At 42.5% G+C, this 19694-nt stretch overlaps 1 protein-coding gene across 1 annotated transcript in view; it reads left to right on the top strand.

Moving 5' to 3' along the window:
- Positions 1–6159: 6159 nt before the first annotated feature.
- The window catches only part of Creg2 (cellular repressor of E1A stimulated genes 2), a 32913-nt gene continuing 19378 nt past the window's right edge, over positions 6160–19694 (top strand). The window contains exons 1-2 of the mRNA XM_076834016.1: positions 6160–6600; positions 8874–9043. Of these exons, the coding sequence (XP_076690131.1) occupies positions 6160–6600; positions 8874–9043 (611 nt within the window). The remainder of the gene's footprint in view (positions 6601–8873; positions 9044–19694) is intronic.

The raw sequence follows: 19694 nt of genomic DNA, 5'->3' as shown, positions 1-19694 counted from the left end.
GATGTGTTTTGGGGGCTTATATTTTGTCCCTGTCCACCCCCACTGTCTGCTTCCTGACTGCTTTGAGCCACAGCTTTCCTTTGCCAATCTCTTCCACCATGATGTTCTGACTTACCTTAGCAGAACATCATGGTGGAATGGAGTCAGCCAACCATGAACTGAACCTCTGAAACCATGAACCACAATAAACTTTTCCTCCTCTAAGTTGCACTTGTCAGGCATCTCAGTCATAGTGACAAAAAACTGACTATCACAATATTCCCACCACCAGAGTACTGAAGACTCATATTTTTTTCACATTTTGCCAACATTTATTACCTGTCTTTTTTAATTATAGCCATTCTAATACATGTGAAGGGGTAGCTCATTGTGATTTTCATTTGTATTTTTCTTGTGAATATGGAAGAGCATCTTTTCCTGTGCTTATTGGTGATTTGCATATCTTCTTTGGAGAAATATTTATCCATATCCTTTGCCCAATTAAAAAATGTGGTTTTTATTTTCTTGTTATTGAGTTGTAAATGATCTTTGTATATTCTGGATTTAAGTCCCTTGTAGATACATGATTTGCAAATGTCATAACAGTGAATACTTTAGTATGTCTCCGTAACAAAAGTCTTTTGTCACACATAATAAAAGAGACAATATTATCTAATATTTAGCCCATATCAGCAAACAGATAGAAGATACCAAAAAAATAAAAAAAGAACCACACAGAAATTTTGGAGCTTAAAAAAAGTAACTACATTGAAAAATTCACTAGAAGAGCCAAACAGTGAACTTGATCAAGCAGAAGAAAAAATAAGCAGACTCGAAGACAGATCATTGGAAATTGTCTAATCAGAAGAGCAAAAAGAAAAATTAATGAAAAAGACTAAGGAATTTCTGAGCACCATCAAGGGTGCTACTAAATGCATGACAGAAATGCCAAAAAGAAGAGAAAGAAAGAGGCATAAAGTTTATTTGAAGAAACAGTGGCTGAAAACTGCCCAGATCTGGAGAAGGAAACGAACATCCTGATTCAGGAAGTTCCATGGACCCCAAACACAAAGAACCACATCAACACACATGATAACTGAATCGCCAAAAATCAAAGACAAAGAGAATTCTGAAAACAGCTAAAAAATTTAAAAAGTAAAATAAAAAGTGGCTTACATTGTGCAAGAAAGCTCTCCATAAGACTATCAGCAGATTCTCAGAAGAAATTTTACAGGCCAGAAGGGAGTAGGATGATATATTCAAAATACTGAAAGAAAAACCTACAGAAAGCATACCATCTTTGGCAAAACTATCCTTCATAAATGAAGGAGGACAAAAAGACTGTCCCAGGTAAACAAGAGCTAAAGGAATTCATCATCACTATGCCTACAGAAGACACAAAAGGCATCCTTTAGGTTCAAACCAGAGGACACTAGATAACAAGAAGAAATCATGTGAAAGTATGAAGCTTACTTGCAAAGGTAAATATACTGATAATACAGATTACTGCAAGGGTGTTATAGTGTGTAAATCACTTTTAATTCTGATATAGAAGTAAAAAGACAAAATCATAACAAATAACTATAAATTATATTAGTCATATACAAAATAAAAAGATGTGATTTGTGACATTAATAGCATGAAGTTGGGCTGGGAGTAGAGCTTAATAGAAGAGCACTGGCCTAGCATGCTAGAAGCCCGGGTTTGATCCCCACTGTGGCAAAACAAACCAAGCACAATACAGAACTGGGGTGGGGGGGAGGAAGAAAAAAGAGTAAGACGTTTTTTATGTAATTGAAGCTAAGTTGTTACCAGTTTCAAACAGATTATTATAACTATAAGATGTTTTGTGCAAGTTTCACAATATCCCTAGAGAAGGTTATCTGTAGGTTTCTGTAGATGATGCAGAAAAGAAAATGAGAAAAGAATCACAGTCTGTCACTATAAAAGTGTTAATGTAGCACAAAAGCTACAAGGTAGAAAACAGTGAACAAAATGGCAGTAGTAAGTTCTTTATTTTCATAACCATTTTAAATGTAAATGATTTAAACTCCCCAATGAAAAAACACAGTAAATGGACTTAAGAAAAAAAAAATCCAACTATGCTGTTTATTAAAGACTAAAGTTAGACCTAAGGACACGCATTGACTAGAAGTGAAAAGATAGAAAAGATAGTTTATGCAAATGGTAGCTAAAAGAGAAACTGTTTTTATGACACAAAATAGATTTTGGGGTCAAAACGTGTCACAAGAGGGGACTGTAGCTGTGGCTCAGCCGTAGAGCGCTTGCCTAGCACGTGCGAGGCCCTGGGTTCGATCTTCAGCACCACATAAAAAATAAATATACAAAATAAAGGTATTGTGTACAACTAAGAAATAAATATTTTTTTAAAAAACGTGTCACAAGAAACAAAGAAGGACATTATATAATATTGAAAGAATCAATTCACCAGGAATATAGAAAAATTATAAATATATATGCACTCAACATCAGAGTACCCAAATATAAGGAGTAAGTACTGACAAAACTGAAGGAGGAGCCGAGAATGTACCTCAGTGGTCGAGTGTGTGCTTACCATTTAGGAGGCCTTGGAGTCAGTCCCAGCAATGCTCCAAACCAAACCAAACAAAAACAACAACATCAAAAACCAAAACAGAAAAACCTGAATAGAGAAAAAAACAATAATAGGAGACTTCAATGCACCACTTTAAATAATAGATCATCCAGACGAATCGATAAGATAACAGAGTATTTGGACAACATTATAGACCAATCAAGCATAACAGACATATGTAGAACATTCCACCCAACAGCAGTAGAACACACCTTCTTCCCAAGCAAACAGAATGTTCTTCAGACTAGATCACATGGTAAGTCACATGACAAGCTTTAACAACTTAAAAAAAGATTGAAATTATACCACAAAGGGATGAAACTAGACATCAGTAGCAGAGACAAAAATGAAATAAAATAAAATATATTTAAACTTATGGGATGCAGCAAAAGCAGTATCAAGAGAAATTTATAGCAGCAAACATCTACATTTAGAAAGATCAAAAAACCCAACTTTACTACTCAAGGAACTAGCAAAAGATGAAAATCCAAAGTATAAAATTGGTAGAAGGAAGGATAATGAAGATTAGAAGAGAAATAGACAAAGCACAAAATAGAAAAAAATAGAAGAAAATTCCATGCTATAACTCAATAACAGCAACAAACCCTCATTTCAAAATGGGGAAAGAACTCAATGGGTTTTTCTCCAAAGAAGATAAACAACTGACCGACAGATGCATGAAAAGATGCTCATATCACTAATGATCAGGGAAATGCAAATCAAAACACACACACACACGCACACACACACATACACACACACACACCAGAAAATAACAAGTGCTGGACCCTGTGTTACTAGGCATGAAAATGGCATGGTAGCCCTGGAAAACAATTGGAGGTTCCTCAAAAATAGGATTGCCATAAGGTCCAACAATCCAGCTTCTGGGTATTTATTTATCCAAGAGAATTAAGAACAGGGTATTCCACCCCCCATAAATTTTTTTTATTGGTGCATAATAAATATAGTTTCATCGTGGCATATTTGAACATAACATCATTTGATCAATCTGATTTCCCAGCACCTCCATTCCAACCTCTGCCCCCATTGACTTCTCCTACTCTACTGACCTCCCTTCCATTTTCATGAGATCCTCCTCCCTTTCTCCTATTTTCTCTCTAGCTTCCACATATGAGAGAAAACATATGAACCATTTATTGAAGAGATCGCTCTCCCCTGTGTAGAATGACTAAATCTGACTTACTTTGCTTAACATGATATTCTCTTTCCACTTATTTCGAGAAAATGACATTATTTCATTCTTCTTTATGATCAAATAAAACTCCCATTTGTGTGTGGCGGGGGGTGGGATTTATTTATCCATTGACAGACACCTAGGCTGGCTCCATAACTTGGCTATTGTGCCATTGTGAATTATAATATAATAAACGTGGGTATGCATGTATCACTGTAGTATGCTGATGAATGGTATAGGTAGGTCATATGGTGATTCCATTCCTAATTTGCTGAGGAAATTGATTCCATAGTGACTGTACGAATTCACATTTTTACCAAAGTACAGGCATTCCTAGCTCTAAACTTTCCTCTTAGAACTGCTTTCAATGTATCCCACAGGTTCTCATAAGTTGTATTTTTATTCTCATTTGATTCTACGAATTTTTAAATTTCTCCTCTGATTTCTTCAAAGGTTAACTTATCGTTCCAAAGTGTATTGGAGAACAGAGTCTGGAAGAGATATTCATACTCCCAGGTTCTTTGCAGCCTTATTCACAATAGTTACAGATGGAAACAACCTAAATGTTCACTAGTGATGAATGGGTAAAGAAAATGCAGTATACATAGACAACGGAATGTTAGCATTAAAAAAAGAAGGAAATTTGTCTTATGCTGCTACATGGGTAAATGTTATAAAAATGCTGAATGAAATATATCAGTCACAGAAGGACAAATACTGCATTATTACATTTATCTAAGGTCTCTAAAGGAGTCGAATTCATAAAAAGAGAAAGTGGAGTGTTGGCTGTCAGTAGACATAAGAAAAAGGAATGGAGAGTTACTGTTGGGTGGAAACAGTTTCGGTCCTGCAAGATGAAACAATCCTAGGATCTGCTGTATGATGATGTGCACATAGTTGAGAATTCATCTGATGTGTTTCTACCATGGTAAAAATGAATAGGCAAAATACATTAATAGGTAATTAACAAAAGACATTAAAATGGCCAATAAATATAGAAAAGTGACCTACTAGAATGGTCATCAGGTAAATCACATTAAAATAAAAAGAAGACACCATTGCTTATTCACCAGATTTTGGGGGGGACGAATAAAATAAAAATCAAAAAACCTAACAATAATCTACATTGATAAAAATGAGGAAAAAGAGGAACTCTCATACTTTGATAGTAACAGTTGGTATAATCAATTTCTAAATCAATTTGACTTCATGTAATAACATTAGACACACTCACACCCATATCTTGACTCACATATAGGTTTAAAGGAATAGGTATCTAAATCTCTCCTGAAGGATACACAATCTCTAGCTTTTCAAAACTATTCAAAAAAGACTGAACTCTGTATCAGTTAAGAAATCTCTGGAAAACTATTTCCTAAAAGTTGAGTGATCTGTTAGATATTTGGGATAAGTAGCCAAAAGACAAATAAAAATGTCTATCATGTATTAAGCATTCACTTGGGTTCATGATATATGGTGGGTTTGGAAGGTGATTATCGTTCACTCTCTTAAATCCCCTTCAAGTTTGGATCTAACTGGGAAAGTATCAGAAGGCTTAATAGAGATAAATCTAGTAAGGGAAATTTGACCAAATAAGACTTCTGCCTGACTCTTAAGATTATTGTCTTAGTCACAGATAGGACAGGGCAGTCACATATCTGCATTTTCTTGGCAAGACAGTGAAGACAGAGGGGTCAAATGATGTACCACGATCATCCATCGAGGACGTGACAGGGTAGAATAGGTTAAGATGGCTATTGTCCTTAGAAAGAAAATGAGCTTTAGCATTAGACAGAAGGGCTGTCAGTCTTTCCCACTGCTTACTCGGTTTTCTTTGTCTAATAAGATGGAGATAAGATTCCTACCTTGGGTTCAGTTAACAAAATGCATAGTTGGCTCCGTGTCACACACTGTTCTAAGCCTGTTCAAAATACTAGATAATTTAACCCTCCCATCCATCAGGCCTTTGAGATATTGTCTTCACTTTCTCATGAAGGAAACGGTCCACGGAGGAGTTAAGTGACTTGGCAGGATCCCACAGCTGTGGGGCAGAGGAGCCTTGTCTATCCACCCTGCAGAAGACGGACGCATCCCGGGACCTGGCGTGCGATGAGGACTCTGTACCCTGCAGCTGCGGCTGCCACACACGCAGCATTTGAGTGGCATCTGGTCTTCCAGGAACCTCGGTTTCTCTAAGTAGCAGGGGGCTGTGAGGGCACCCCTGGGGCTAGCCCCGGGACCCCACCCAGGAATCCTGCGGTGGTCAGCAGGGGCTTCAGCTCCTCTTCTCCGCCTCCGGAGGGCGCTGTGGTCCTGGCCGGCCGCGAGCTCGCTGCTAGCGGTCCCCGCGGCCAGGCTCGCTGCCTGCAAGATGTCCGTGCGCCGGGGCGAGCGGTCCGCGCGGCTCGGGACCCGCCTCTCCTGGCTGCTGTGCTGCAGCGCCCTGCTGTCCCCAGCCGCCGGGTACGTGATTGTGAGCTCTGTGTCCTGGGCTGTCACCAACGAGGTGGATGAAGAGCTGGACAGCGCCTCCACCGAGGAAGCGCTGCCCGCGCTGCTGGAGGACTCGAGCAGCATCTGGCAGCAGAGCTTCCCAGCCTCGGCTCACAAGGAGGACGCGCACTTGCGGCCCCGGACAGGTGCTGCCCGCGCCCGACCACCCCCGGCGCCCCCGGGGATGTTCTCCTACCGGCGGGAAAGCGGCCCGGCTGCCGGTGCGCCCCCGGACCCCAGACTGCGCGCTGGCACCGCCCGCTCCCTGGCCCACGCCAGCGCCTGGGGCTGTCTGGCCACCGTGTCCGCCCACGAGAAGGTAAGCCACCCCGGCTGGGCCCCCCGATGCGGTCGTACGTCTCGCCGTGGCCTGGCGAGTAGGCGGCGCGCCCAGGAGCCGGGGAGATGCTGGAGACCCCTCGCGTACTCAGATCTGGGTTTCACAGACGTGCCCAGTGGGCTGCCCTGGGCTGCAGACGCCTTGCAAATAACGGAACCAGACTGTGTGCATGGGTGGGTTAGACTGGCAAAGTGTGGGAGCGGGTGTGGGGGAGGCACGGAAAACCAGGCTTCGTGCCAGATGGTCGGGGACTAAGTCCCTGTCTAGAGATGGTCAAAGAAAAATAAACCGGCGTCTGACTAGAGAGAGCCGGACAAAAGGTGTCAGAACCTTGGAACATCGGAGTTGGCAGGGACAGCCCCTGCGGGCTCACGGAGCAGAGAGTCCTCCCCACCATCTACTGACATGGAATCCAGAGGAGATGGGGAGAAAAACAATACCGCTGCTCTGATGGAAATTCATATTTACAAAAATGAAACTTGACGATTTTTTTCTGGAAAGAAGGCTTATGTAGATGTGTAAATGCTGGAATGAGCTGTCATAGGCTGTATTTTCTATGGTTCAGTCCAAACATGTTTCATTCACCTGTTAGATAAGATTGCCCCTGGAGTGCCAGGGAATAAGAAATAAGAATGTAACTTCCATAAGTATACAGCCTCAGCAAGGCTTTCGAGCCCTTCACGTGGATGTCAATGTTTTATTGCAGGGCAGTATTTTGAACTCTATTTACTTCATGCAAAAAATAATTAACATCTTTAAGATGCAATGGGCATCGCCTAGGAATCTTGACCCATCTCTGTGTCTCTATGGCTTCCATCTGGCCAAGTCACTGGCTTCTCCATTTTGCTTTCCTCATCTATAAAATTAAGACGTTGACTAGGCAGTTTTGAAGGTCCTTTTTGCTTAAAAAGAAAATCTAAATGACATCGTTATGACAATGATCTGAACCCCTTTTGTATCAGACACTGAGCCAGTTGGATATGCCCAGCATACAAATGAGTTTTCATGGTTATAGCTTCACTCTTAAAACACAGCTTAAGAAAATACAAAGTTTAAATATAAAACTAATCTTTGTTTAAAACAAATCTTTTCGAATGAAAGTCTAGTGCCAATGTATTAAAGATATTTTTACTTCCAACCAAATATCTATCTTAGCCTTTTCCAATATTGACATTTAACCCAAACTTAATAAATTCAGAAAACATTTGCATGCATGTAAAACATGACGCTGGGCAACTTATGACATGCTGAAGACGCCATCTGTAAATGATGTTATCGTACCATTTCAGAGGGTCCTTAACATTTTATATGTTTAAATGATTAAAATGCTTCCGTCTACAATTTTAAACCCCATTGCAATACTTCAAAGACAAAGACAGTCCTAGAATTCTGAGCCAAGGAACAAAGAGGTGTACTTTGAGGAATAAAGTAAGATTGGGATGCTACACCAGTAGGGTTTGGGAAAACCTAAGACTTAAATATTTTTGTCTATGTCTGAGTCACAGAAACATGATACACTTCCCTTCACCCACCCTATGATCCCGAACAAAAACTGGTATATCATATTACTGTGACTTCCTTTATGCTAAAATGGTTGCATCATTTTCCCCATAAGACTTGCTGAGTTATATAATGAAATGTCACTGATTACAATAAAAAGGCAATCAGTGAATGAGAAAACTGTATAGCCCCGAAAGAAACAATAATAGAATGTTCCTGGTGTTCAAACGGCAAGCAAGATATTAAAGTGAAGAATTAAATTCTATTCCCAAAGTTGCCAAAAATTTGGGGGAGGCAGTGAAGGCAGTTAAGAGGAAGTGTGAAGAAAGGCTCAGCACCACTCACACCCCCAGAAATTTCACTGTCCCTCCCCCAAAGAACATTACATTCAATAAAGTGACTCTGTTTGCTATTCATAGGCAGCTTCAAGAATAATTCTTTAACTTTCAAACAGAATGTCACAACTAAGCATCACTTACAGAGAAATCCTGAAGCCAGCACAAGGTGATGTGGATGGATTGGTACCACCCGGCCTTAATTTACTCCTTGTCAAACCCACTGTGACGTCATGGTCCCCCCACCACACACACACTTCTTGGTGCTGTATTTCCTAGACAGGCTCACACCTCACATCAATCCACAATTCTGCCATTGAAAAAGACTCTTTTGATTTTTTTAAATGTTTATATTTTAGTTGAAGTTGGACACAATAACTTTATTTTATTTATTTATTTTTATGGGATGTTTGTTAGATCCCAGGACTGCCGTTTGGGAACTGCCTGCCCATCAGTGATGGTCCCTTCAACAACAGTACTGGAATTCCTTTCTTCTATATGACAGCCAAGGACCCTGTGGTGGCAGATCTGATGAAGAACCCCATGGCTTCGCTGATGCTGCCTGAATCGGAAGGAGAGTTTTGCAGGTAGACAAGGGTACAACTGCACTGGCACATTAGGGGACATTTTTGGCAGAGAGTTGGAGGGTGGTCACACAGCTATAATTGAACCTTGAAAAGTAGATCCCTGTCTTTACCCTTGGAATCAGCTGAATTAGAAGTCCACCCTGACCAAGCAGTGTGATTTAGAGCAAGTTACTTAACATTTGTGAGCTCAGTTTCCTCATCTGTGAAACGGGAACACAGATGAACCTTGTTTTACATTTTACATTGGGTCTGCATCTCAAGAAATCCATCATAAGTTGAAAATACCATAAGCACTGAATACACCTCACCTACCTAGCATCATATCAGCCTCGCCTGCCTTCAACATTCTTGGAACACTCACATTGGCCTATGGCCAGGCAAAATCATGGAATACAAAGCTTTTTTTATAATAAAATGTTGATAGCTCATGTAATTTATTGAATACTTGTACTCAAAAGGAAAAAGTGAATGGTTATCCTTTATCAAGAGCCCAGGAAAAGGCTAAAATGTAAAATTTAAAGTACAGTTTTTCCTGAATGTGTATCACTTTTAAACCATTATACAGACTTAAAAACAATAAGCTGAACCATCTAACTTGGAGATGTTTGTAATAATTTCTACTCCACAGGGTTATTGCAAGTTGGACATGAGTGCACAGCACCTGGTTCAATGGCAGCTGGACAAATGGCCATTCTTGGTATTAGGGAAAGGGTGGAGTGGGTTGGGAGTCAGTGAAGGAAGAGTCAGTTGGTTGTCTCCCTGGCACAGGCAGCATAAGCTTATTTATTGCTTTTGCAATTCATTTATATCCCATTACCCCTTGAGAGATGTATGCAATACAGATTCAGCATCCTTTAATCCATTTGCTTAAGAACTCTACAAAATAAAAGTCTTCTAAAGACATTTAAGCAAAAATGGGACATGCATCCAGGCACCAACATCTGAACTCAAAATGCAACACTCAGAATCCTATCCTGCTGGGAAGATGTCTGCACCAAGCTCATGGGGGACTGTTTGTGAGAGATCCCTCCCTCCCACTCTAAGGATAGCAAATGCTACAGGTTTGCCCTGAGTGGGGGACACCTTTAACCTCCAGAACTTTAGTCATTTCAACTTTAAAATGTAGTGCTGATTTAGAAAATTAAGAGTCTTCATCCCACCTCTGAAATTCTATTATCTTTATGCACAGCATGAAAAACATACTAACCAAACAACTTATTGGTTCTTCTGGAAGCTAATCAAAGCCACAACAGTATAAAGTGCAGCCTGCGTAAGACCCTGCCATCCTAACTCCCACCCTAGTTGTTTACCCTTGGCAATGAGAGACTCCAGTGGCAACACTTCAATTGACCCAGATCCCCTCCGGGTGATGGCAAGAAGCCAGAAACAGAAATGTCTCCTTTTTCATGGAGTGCTCTCCCGGCTCTTGACCAGTAACACTTGCTGTGACCAGAAGTCTATTTCCAGGATTTCTTTCTAACCTGACAGGCTTTCCTAATTCAGGCGTCCCCAAAGCCGTCATGCCAGGGTGTGTTGATCCCAGAACCCAGAGCAGGTGTGCCACGGACTATAGATCTGTGAACTTAGCTGTAGCAGTCCTCCAGCTGGGGGAAGGATTTGTCTTCTGGCAGGCCTAGGCAAACATCAGCGGGAGCTGAAATCTGGAGAAGTGACAAACTTAGCTGAGGAGGATAGGTCATAGAGTAACTTCCTGCAGCCTCCTGAAATACTGGGCATGCTTACCTGCACAGTCCAGGATCAGGCATGCAGATGTCGCACGTAGAATATGCAAACCTCTGTGCAGCGCACTGGGTAAAAGATGAGGGATCTCATGACCAGACGTGACCACGCCATGGCCAAGGGCACACCTGCAACTCTGGTCTGGGAGAGAAAGGATGAAGCACACCAGTGGTACCTCTGTTTTTAGCAAAACTCTGTTTCTCAGAACTGCTAGCCCCTGGCACTTTTTAAGCTTCTGAAGTATTGAAACATGATGTAAATATTTACAACATTAGTTTTGCCTTAGTAAGCATTATACTTCAAAGCTAATGTTACTGAGCAATCCCAAGGAAGACAACTTCCCATGAACGGTTTAAGCACAGATGGGAGGTTCACAATCCAAGTTTGACATTGCAGTTGAGGTTTCACCTAAACCCCACAATCTTAGTAATGTTGAACCCAGGGGCTTAAGTCAGAACCAGGCTGCCGGCACTGAAAGACAGACCTAGAAGTCAGTCCCAAATAAATAAGCTAAGCACAGAACTTCTGGGGCCACCAGAGCATAGTGTGACATCTGGCAGTAGCATCTGTAGCAAAGTGATACCCAGACAAGCTTTTAGGTAGTGTCAAAGGATGCACTAGCAGGAATCCAGCAAGCAGACCCTCCTACCTGATCCTAAATCCTGATCCTAAGTTAGTACCAGTAGGTCCAGGTTCATGGTCAAGTACTTCACAGCATTTCCTATGTAGTGGGAGGGAATTGAGAAAACATCCATCTCATGATGATGATGTCGAGATAAGGCCACCCGATTCTTTCACCTTTGGGAGGCAGCTGATAGTCAGAAAAATGTAAATTGCCTTTGTTCCATGAAGAGGGATGCTGATGAACTGGAAACTTGTGACATCTCTTTTGTCGTCACGGGTCACGGGTCATGCGTTCTGTGTGCTCGTATTTCTCTGCTGGTTTGTGCCCAGACTGTGCTGCTCTAGATATCCCCACCCTAAGTGGAAGGCAGTGCTAGAACTGGACCTTTCAGCATGCTTCAGCCCAGGACTCCTGTGGGCCTAGAGGACCTCGTTGGGGCTGGCTGAGGAACTCTCAGAAGTTGAACCATAAACCAAGTTCAGACAGAGAGGAAGCAGCGTGGCCACTGCCCTCTGAGGAAGGAGAGCAGGCCTTCATAGCCATTTCTTGTGGACCTTGGGCATCTCCAGGAATGAAGGATTTTCAGCTGCAAGCCTGCCTCTCTCTTCATCAGGATTATCTCTGGTTCCTGCAGGGTCTGGTGGCCTCCAATAGGACAAAATCCAGGCGAAGGAGGCTTCCAAAAAATGGGGCTGAGCACAGTTCAGGCGTAAAGATGGGAGGGATGCAGGTCCGCAACTACTGCAAGGGAAGGCTGAACTGGCCCTCTGTACTTTCAGAACTCCATTTGGCAAATAAGACAATTATAGTTGTAATGTGTGTGTTTAATAAGCAGATGGATGGATGGATAGATAGATAGATAGATACTTAGTTCATTTTCTGTTGCTATAACAAAATGCCTGAGGCTGGGTGCCTTATAAATAAAAAGGATTTATTTAGATCACAGTTCAGAAGTTCAAGAGCGTAACACTGACATTTACTTGGATTTGGTGAGGGCCTTCTGGCTACATCAGCACATAGTGGTAGCCCATTTTTCTCACTCCCATGAGAACTAACCCACTCTGCAAATGTGTGGTGCCTCGATGACCTAATTACCTTGCAGTAGGCCCCACCCTTTAAAGGTTCCACCATCTCAACGCTGTCACACTGGAAATCAAGCACGGGAACCTTTGGGCGGGGAATACACTCAAACCATATGCAAAGTGTGACAGACAGACAGATAGATCCTTTCCCATATTCAACTATTCTCTCTCCTGAGATCTCATACCACAGTTTTCCCCAGTTGGTTTCCCAGTTGACAATTACCTTAAATTAATTCTCAAACTAGCAACCAGGATAATCATTTAAAACCCAAATAAGATCCTGGCATTCCTCTGCTAAAACCCTTTAGGAGGAAAATGAACAGAATCCTCTGCATGACAGAGCCTCCGCATGACCAGGTATTTGCAGCCTCTCAGAATCTAGACCAGTGTCTGCCCTGTTGCTGATTGACTTAATATTTTATTTATAGCTAGTTTTGCAAATTAAAAGTATAACCGGAAAGCTCGTTGTGGTTAAGACTGACACATGGGCTTTGGCACAGAGCTAAGAAATGTCTTCCACTTGCTGGCCCCTGTATGCCTGTTGACACAGCATGCTGAAACTGGAGTTTGAGATGAAACTCATTCTCTGCTTCAGCGGCAGCTCTGAGGGTCACAGCCACAAAGCCCAATTCTCCTCCTCTACCACTGAGTGGTTTGTGGCTGCTCATGTGGCCTCTGCCCTCCAGGGCTGCAACAGACCCCAGGGGCTCACCTCCAGCTTCCTTCTGGGCCTTGTCTCACGAACCCAGAGGATAAAATATACGGGACAGCAGGAAGGCCAGAGCAAAAGGAGTAGGATTTATTCAAGTGTGAAGAATAGAAACAGGACTCTTGCAGGGACGAGAGGGGACTCCCATTGGATTTGCTCCCTGAATGCGCTAGTCTTGAGGTTTACATAGCACTTGGACCAGTGCTAATCAGGGTTTGGAAAAGCGCTAACACTACTGGTTAACCCTTGAGCCTGAACTTCCAATCTGGTCGGCCCCACTACTGTTTTCTTGCTGCCCGCGGGCAAGTAGGAGGTTGAGGTTGGCGGGTCATGGATGCTGGGGGCTCAGGACTATAGCACTGTGTGGGGCGGGTGGCTGCTCTGATTGGGCAGTGTCACTGTGGGTGACATATCAGAGTTCCCTGGCTTGCCTCATCCCTACTTGTCCCACCTCAGGCCCGTGCTGGCATGGCAGGCTCTGTGCGCTGCAGTCCACCTTGGCCACCGTTCTGCAGCTTTGAGACAAGGGCTTGGCTGCAATTCTACTAAAAAAAAAAATTTTTTTTTTCTTTCCGGTCCAGTAACTGGCCTGCCTAGTAAAGATAAAATCATGTCCAAATTGAAATGAGTGAAGAAGACTGAGTTTCCAGCACTCCATGAATCTCAGGAAATGTATTGAGGAAAAAAAATGTACACCACATGGAATTCCCTCTACTGAAGCTAGGAGAAGTTAGCATCTTGAGAATAAGGAGAGGATGACTGCCTCTTTTCATGTGACAGATTTATAGGGACCTGAAAGTTTTTAAATGAATCTATAAAATGCAACCTGGTACACGCCACCTCGTATAGTTAAGGATTTTTTTTTTTTTTAAGAGAGAGAGAATTTTTTAATATTTATTTTTTAGTTTTCGGTAGACACAACATCTTTATTTTATTTTTATGTGGTGCTGAGTATCGAACCCAGCGCCCCGTGCATGTCAGGCGAGCGCGCTACTGCTTGAGCCACATCCCCAGCCCCAGGATTTTTTGCAAAACTTTTCATCACTCTGATCCAGTGGTCCCTGGACTCTTCCTAAAATGTTACAGTAAAGTTACTATTTTCAGTTGGGTGACATTATCTTGACTCCAGGACATAATGAATTGGGAGCTGTTACCCTGCCCTCTGAAAGTGACTTTCAGTCCTGGAGATGTACTAGCCTGGTGATTTCTATGAAACCAAGTAGCAAAGATTGGTTGCTGGGGTAGAAGGAAATAGACTACCTATTCAGCACTTCAGTTGGTGTATAGGAAGGGGGGAGAGGAGGAGGTCTGAAGGCCCTCTGGCTCCTTGGCTGATTGGATCAGGCTGTTAATGACAGATACATGAGAATAACTATATCGGTGACTATGTATACAGCAAACTCTATCTACCAAGTTCCTCATCTGTAGACTCAACCAGCTAGAGAACAAAAATATTCAGGAAAAACATTGTCTCCAGACTGAACACGTACCTATTTTGCTTGTTGTTATCCCCTAAACAAGATAGTACAACAATTATTTACACAGCATTTACACTGTGTTTGGTATTATAAGTAATCTAAAATGAATTAAAGTATGTGGGAGTGGGCGTGTAGGTTATGTGCAGTTACTATACCATTTTGTAGAAGAGACTTGAGCATCCACAGATTTGGGTATCTGAGGGGCATCCTAGAACCGCTCCCCCCCATGGATACTGAGGGGCAGCTGAATGTATATTCTATATAGATCGCTTCATAGAATACTATAAAGTACAAACTCCCACAAATTGAGAATAGAAAAGTGACTTTCAATAGCTTAGAGGGCAAGAATGAGAGGGACATGTCTGTGGCCTGCAAAATCTTGTCCCTCCCCAGCACAAAGACCAGAACCTCTTACAGGATGAGGGTTTGCAGCCTGAAGGAGCCGGAGGGTGATTATGATGTTGTTTGAGGATTATGAGGGCCATTAAGTGGGTCTTATCTGCATTTCCTGTGTTTCCACTAAAGACCTGCTAAGAACTATAATTTAGCCCCCAGGAAGGCTCATGTTCTTTGCAAAATGAAGTCAAAATTAGAGTCTGACAGAAAGACAAATATTGTATGTTTCACTTATATGCAGAAGCTACAGAAGCAGAACTCACTGAAGCAGAGAGTAGTACACTGGTTCCCAGGGATTGGAGGAGAGAGGACTGGACAGGGGAGATGGTGGTCAATGGGTCTAAACTTTCAGTTACAAGATGAACAAGTCTTGGGGATCTAATGTTGCAGCATGGTTCGTAATGAACATTTTCACAGTGTATGCATGCATCAAATCAAACATGGTACACCTTGAACACATTCGCTCTTTATCTGACAATTAAATACTTTAAAATTTAAAAATATGACAAGATGGAAAACATAGGGAGGTGGCAGACGTCACACCCCTCCAAACCTCAACCTGCAAATATGTCTTGCCTGATAATGGCTAGTTTATCCAGTCTGTTTTAATCATTCATTCTGTTTACTCCCAGGTGCTACAATTTCTTCATTTAATTAATTAGATGAATTAGGGACGGGAATCTATTTTCTAGCTGAGGTTAAGACGGCAAACTGAGAATGATTTCAATTCAGAGCTGGGGGTGTGGTTCAGTGGTAAAGCATTTGCCGAGCACATCTGAGGCCCTGGGTCTGATCTCCAGCACCACAAATAAAAGAGAAAAAAAATTCATCTTAAAAATTTCTATGTCAATTAGCAACACACATAAGCATGGCCTCTGCACTAAGTGAATTTACGCTAAGACCAGAGGCATGGTTTTATGAACATATAATAAATATTCATTGACAAAGAAAGGACCCCCCCACCAAAATCATTTTTCCATTGTAACATCTTTCCTTAAGGAACAGGCAAATTTAAACACTGTGGGTTTTAGGTTCACACCTAAGGGAGACAAGGAGACAAGTCCTCAGGACTCGGGAGGACACTTTTGTTGAATTATATTCTGCTTGTTGATACTGGGTCAATTTTCATTTTGAAGATCAAGATATAAATGAGACCCAAAGAGATTGACCAGAGGTGTTTCCTGAAATGGAAATATCTCAGTGGCTATTTTGGACAAAGGCTAGGTTCCTAGGTAGACTTGATTTGGTTTTCGAGACAGGTGGGTCCAGAAGCACTTTTCCCCTCTTCCCATGAAGGCTTTTAATGAAAAATTTCTGTGGATGCTGCCAAGGCTCATCACCCCTCCTTTCCCCCCAGGTTGAAGACATCTCTGCTTTAACAAGTGAGCAGCATCTTTTCTCAGAGCTCTTTAACTGACCACGCCCAAGTATGGTTTGGCGCTAGAGAAGATGCTAAGTTCTGGGTTACAAAGGAATCTAGTTTCTGAGGAGGTGCCAGGTTATGAATGGATTGAAACCAAGGGCGACATAAGACATAGCCTGGACGCTGTTTAGAAATCAGATTCCTTGGAGTGACATACTGGGAGGGGTGCAGATTGCAGAGAGGCAATTCCACACTAGAGCCATTGGGACAGTTCGCTTGCATGTAGATATAATGCCTGCATTTTCTTATAAGCAGCTCCCGAATATTGGAGGCACATCTGCAGGAAGAGGACTCCTTAGTGGAACAGGATAATTAGGGGGGAGGGTGTAGGTAAAGGGTTGGTTTGCCTTATACAAAAGAGATTCTGGAAATGACCATGACCTGTAGCCACTTCTCTCTGTCCCTCCCCTCCTTGCCTCCATCTTTTAATTTTAAATAACAAATGAATAAAATTTGGAATAAAAACCAAGTACAATAGATGGAAAGCTCAGCCCAACCTAATTCTGAAGGCAGGCTCTGGGATTTGTCCCCTAGATGTGTGTTTGGAAGGCACTCTGCTCATTCAATCAATCTCTGGATGTGCACCATCAAGTAATGTACAGAGCAGGCACGTATTTGCAGTAGCTTGACTGCTGATAGCCAAGATGAATCTCTGTCTGGAGTCTGGTCCACCTGAGACGTGCTGTGAATCTCAAATCACAGGGCCTGGCCCTAATCCAATACTGAAGCTGAATCCAATTTCTCTTCACAGATTCTTGTTCATTCCCCTTGGAGACAATAGATAAATCTTCTAAATAAATTGCCCTCTGTTCAGATTTGTCTTACCTCTTCTCCTCCTGTGTCCAGACATTCCTGTATTCCTGGAGCTAGTATCAACCTGAGAAACCTTTGAAAGAGCTGTCTAGGAAGAGTCAGAGAGCTCTGCAAGGAGAAAGCTAGAGAAGCAGGTATCCCAATATTTTCTCTGCGCTCATCGCTGGGGTCCTATCTCATAGCCACTTCTCTATCCCAATTTTATTGCAGTCCCATGAAGTTTTGTCCATATGGTTCCAATCTAGTTGATGAGTTTGCTAATAATTCTAATGTCTCTGTCCTGACACTGGCCTTCCCCCCATCTTCTAACCGCCTCTCCCCATCCAGTTCACAGATGATTGACTCACCTGTTAGCCATGACTCCATTGTAAGCAGAAACGACATAAATACATAATGAAAATGCAACTTCCATAAAATCTTTTTAGTACTGTTAAGAGAGATGCATGTGCCGGTTACTTATACCTGTGATTACTCGGGAGGCTGAGGCAGGAAGATACGAGTTCAAAGCCAGCCTCAGCAAAAGCAAGGCACTAAGCCACTCAGTGAAACCCTGTCTCAATACAAAACAGGGTTGGGGATGTGACTCAGTAGCTGAGTGCTCCCGAGTTCAATCTCTGGGATGCCTCCCCCCCAAAAAAAGATTGCTCCTGGCAATCATTAATCTACTTTCTGTCTCCATGGATTTGATTATCCTGGATATTTCAAATAAATGGAATTATACAATATGTAGCATTTTCTGACTGCCTTATTCATTCACATTATGTTTGCAAGTTTCACCATGTTGTAGTATTATCATTCCTTTTGATAGACAAATAATATTCCATTGTATGCATATATCTCATTTTATTTATCTATTTATATTTATATGTTGATCAGTGGATGAGCACTTGTTCCATGTTTGACTATCATGAATAGTGTTTCTATGAGTATTCGTGTACAGGCTTTTGTTCAGACCTGTTTCACTTCCCATTGGTATATCCCTAGAAATGGCATCGCTGGGACATATGGTGTTATGGTTTGGATCTTGGGATATCCCCAGAGAGTTCATGTGTTAGGAAATGCAGCAATATTCAGAGGTGAAAAGACTGGATTATGAGAGCTGTAACGTCATCAGTGGATTAATCCATTTTCTGGATTAATAATTTGAACAGATTACTGGGTGGTAACTGTAGGCAGGAAGGGCATGAATGGAGGAATTAGGTCTGTAGGGGCACGGCCTGGACTTCAGTGTGTTTAGAAGTCTCTATGCTGGAAGGGTCCTGACCATCCACTCCTGCCTTTCATTTTACAGAACAGGAGATTGAGGGGTTGGGAAATGCAAGACAGAAAAATGGATAGTACAGTATTACTTCCCATAACAGCCCTGCTCTCAGCTGCAGGGTCTCTACAAACAGCGCCGACCAGCACCCAACCTTCCATTCCCTTGGGCTTTGGCTGTCCCTGTAGCTACCTTCTTTCCTTTCAAATGAATCAGATATTTGAATGGCAGGCAGTTTCTCTTTTATAGTTCATCGTTTGCTGAGCATCTCCAAACAAGATGAATAGTGTGATTTTGCAAAGGACAAGTGAAGGTGCAATGCAGGGATGATGTCATTAGATAATGCATATATAGGACGACTCCTGGATCCACTGTAATGTGAAATGAGGAAATAAGTGAAGCATACCCTGATGGTTTCTTGGGTCTAAGTGAGCCCCTCTATGGGGTGGTGACAGCTGAAGCGGGGGAGCCAGGAGTGATCTGAGCAGCAAGCTAGCCAGGGCTCAGCAGGTCAACTACCTGCCTAGGACAGGTGCTGGCAGTGGTGGCAGAATGCAAGTGGGAGCTAGATGCATGCTGGGAATGGTCTCCGGGAGGTATCCAACTGGAGGTCAGAACTGCAGTGAGACCCTCGGGCAGCAGGGGAACTGGCAGGGCATCCTGGGTCAGTTGATCCTGGGAATGTGGAGCCAGCATGGCCCCTGAAGAGATGCTGAAGCCCTGTAGCTGCAACCTGATTCCTCTCCCTGGGCCTGGGAACAGGACCAAGGCCAGCCTGACCCCACTGGGCTTGATTCTGGAGTCATCGGTTGGACTGCAGAGTAAACTGAGCTTGGGGGCAACCCGAGACCAGAGGAGCCGTCGGATCTGCTCGTAAATGCCTGTTTCTGGGTACCAGCAGTTTCTGAAGCTAGGAGGCTTGGAATCTATGTGTTTTCAGGAATGGTCAGGAAGCCTTTGATGCACATTTAAATTTAAGAATGACTGCAGTAGATGAAAGAGCTTCTGATTTGCGTTTGATTGGAATCCTAAATTCTCCAATTAATATCTGCCTTGCTTTGAACAATTCACATAAATTGTCTGATTCTTTATTTTCTTAACCCCAAAATGGGAATAATACTACCTTT

This window comes from Callospermophilus lateralis, chromosome 14, assembly GCF_048772815.1.
Source record: "Callospermophilus lateralis isolate mCalLat2 chromosome 14, mCalLat2.hap1, whole genome shotgun sequence".
In the NCBI taxonomy this organism is placed as follows: domain Eukaryota; kingdom Metazoa; phylum Chordata; class Mammalia; order Rodentia; family Sciuridae; genus Callospermophilus; species Callospermophilus lateralis.
Note: the sequence above shows the minus strand (reverse complement) of the source record. Positions and strands in the feature narration are given on the sequence as shown.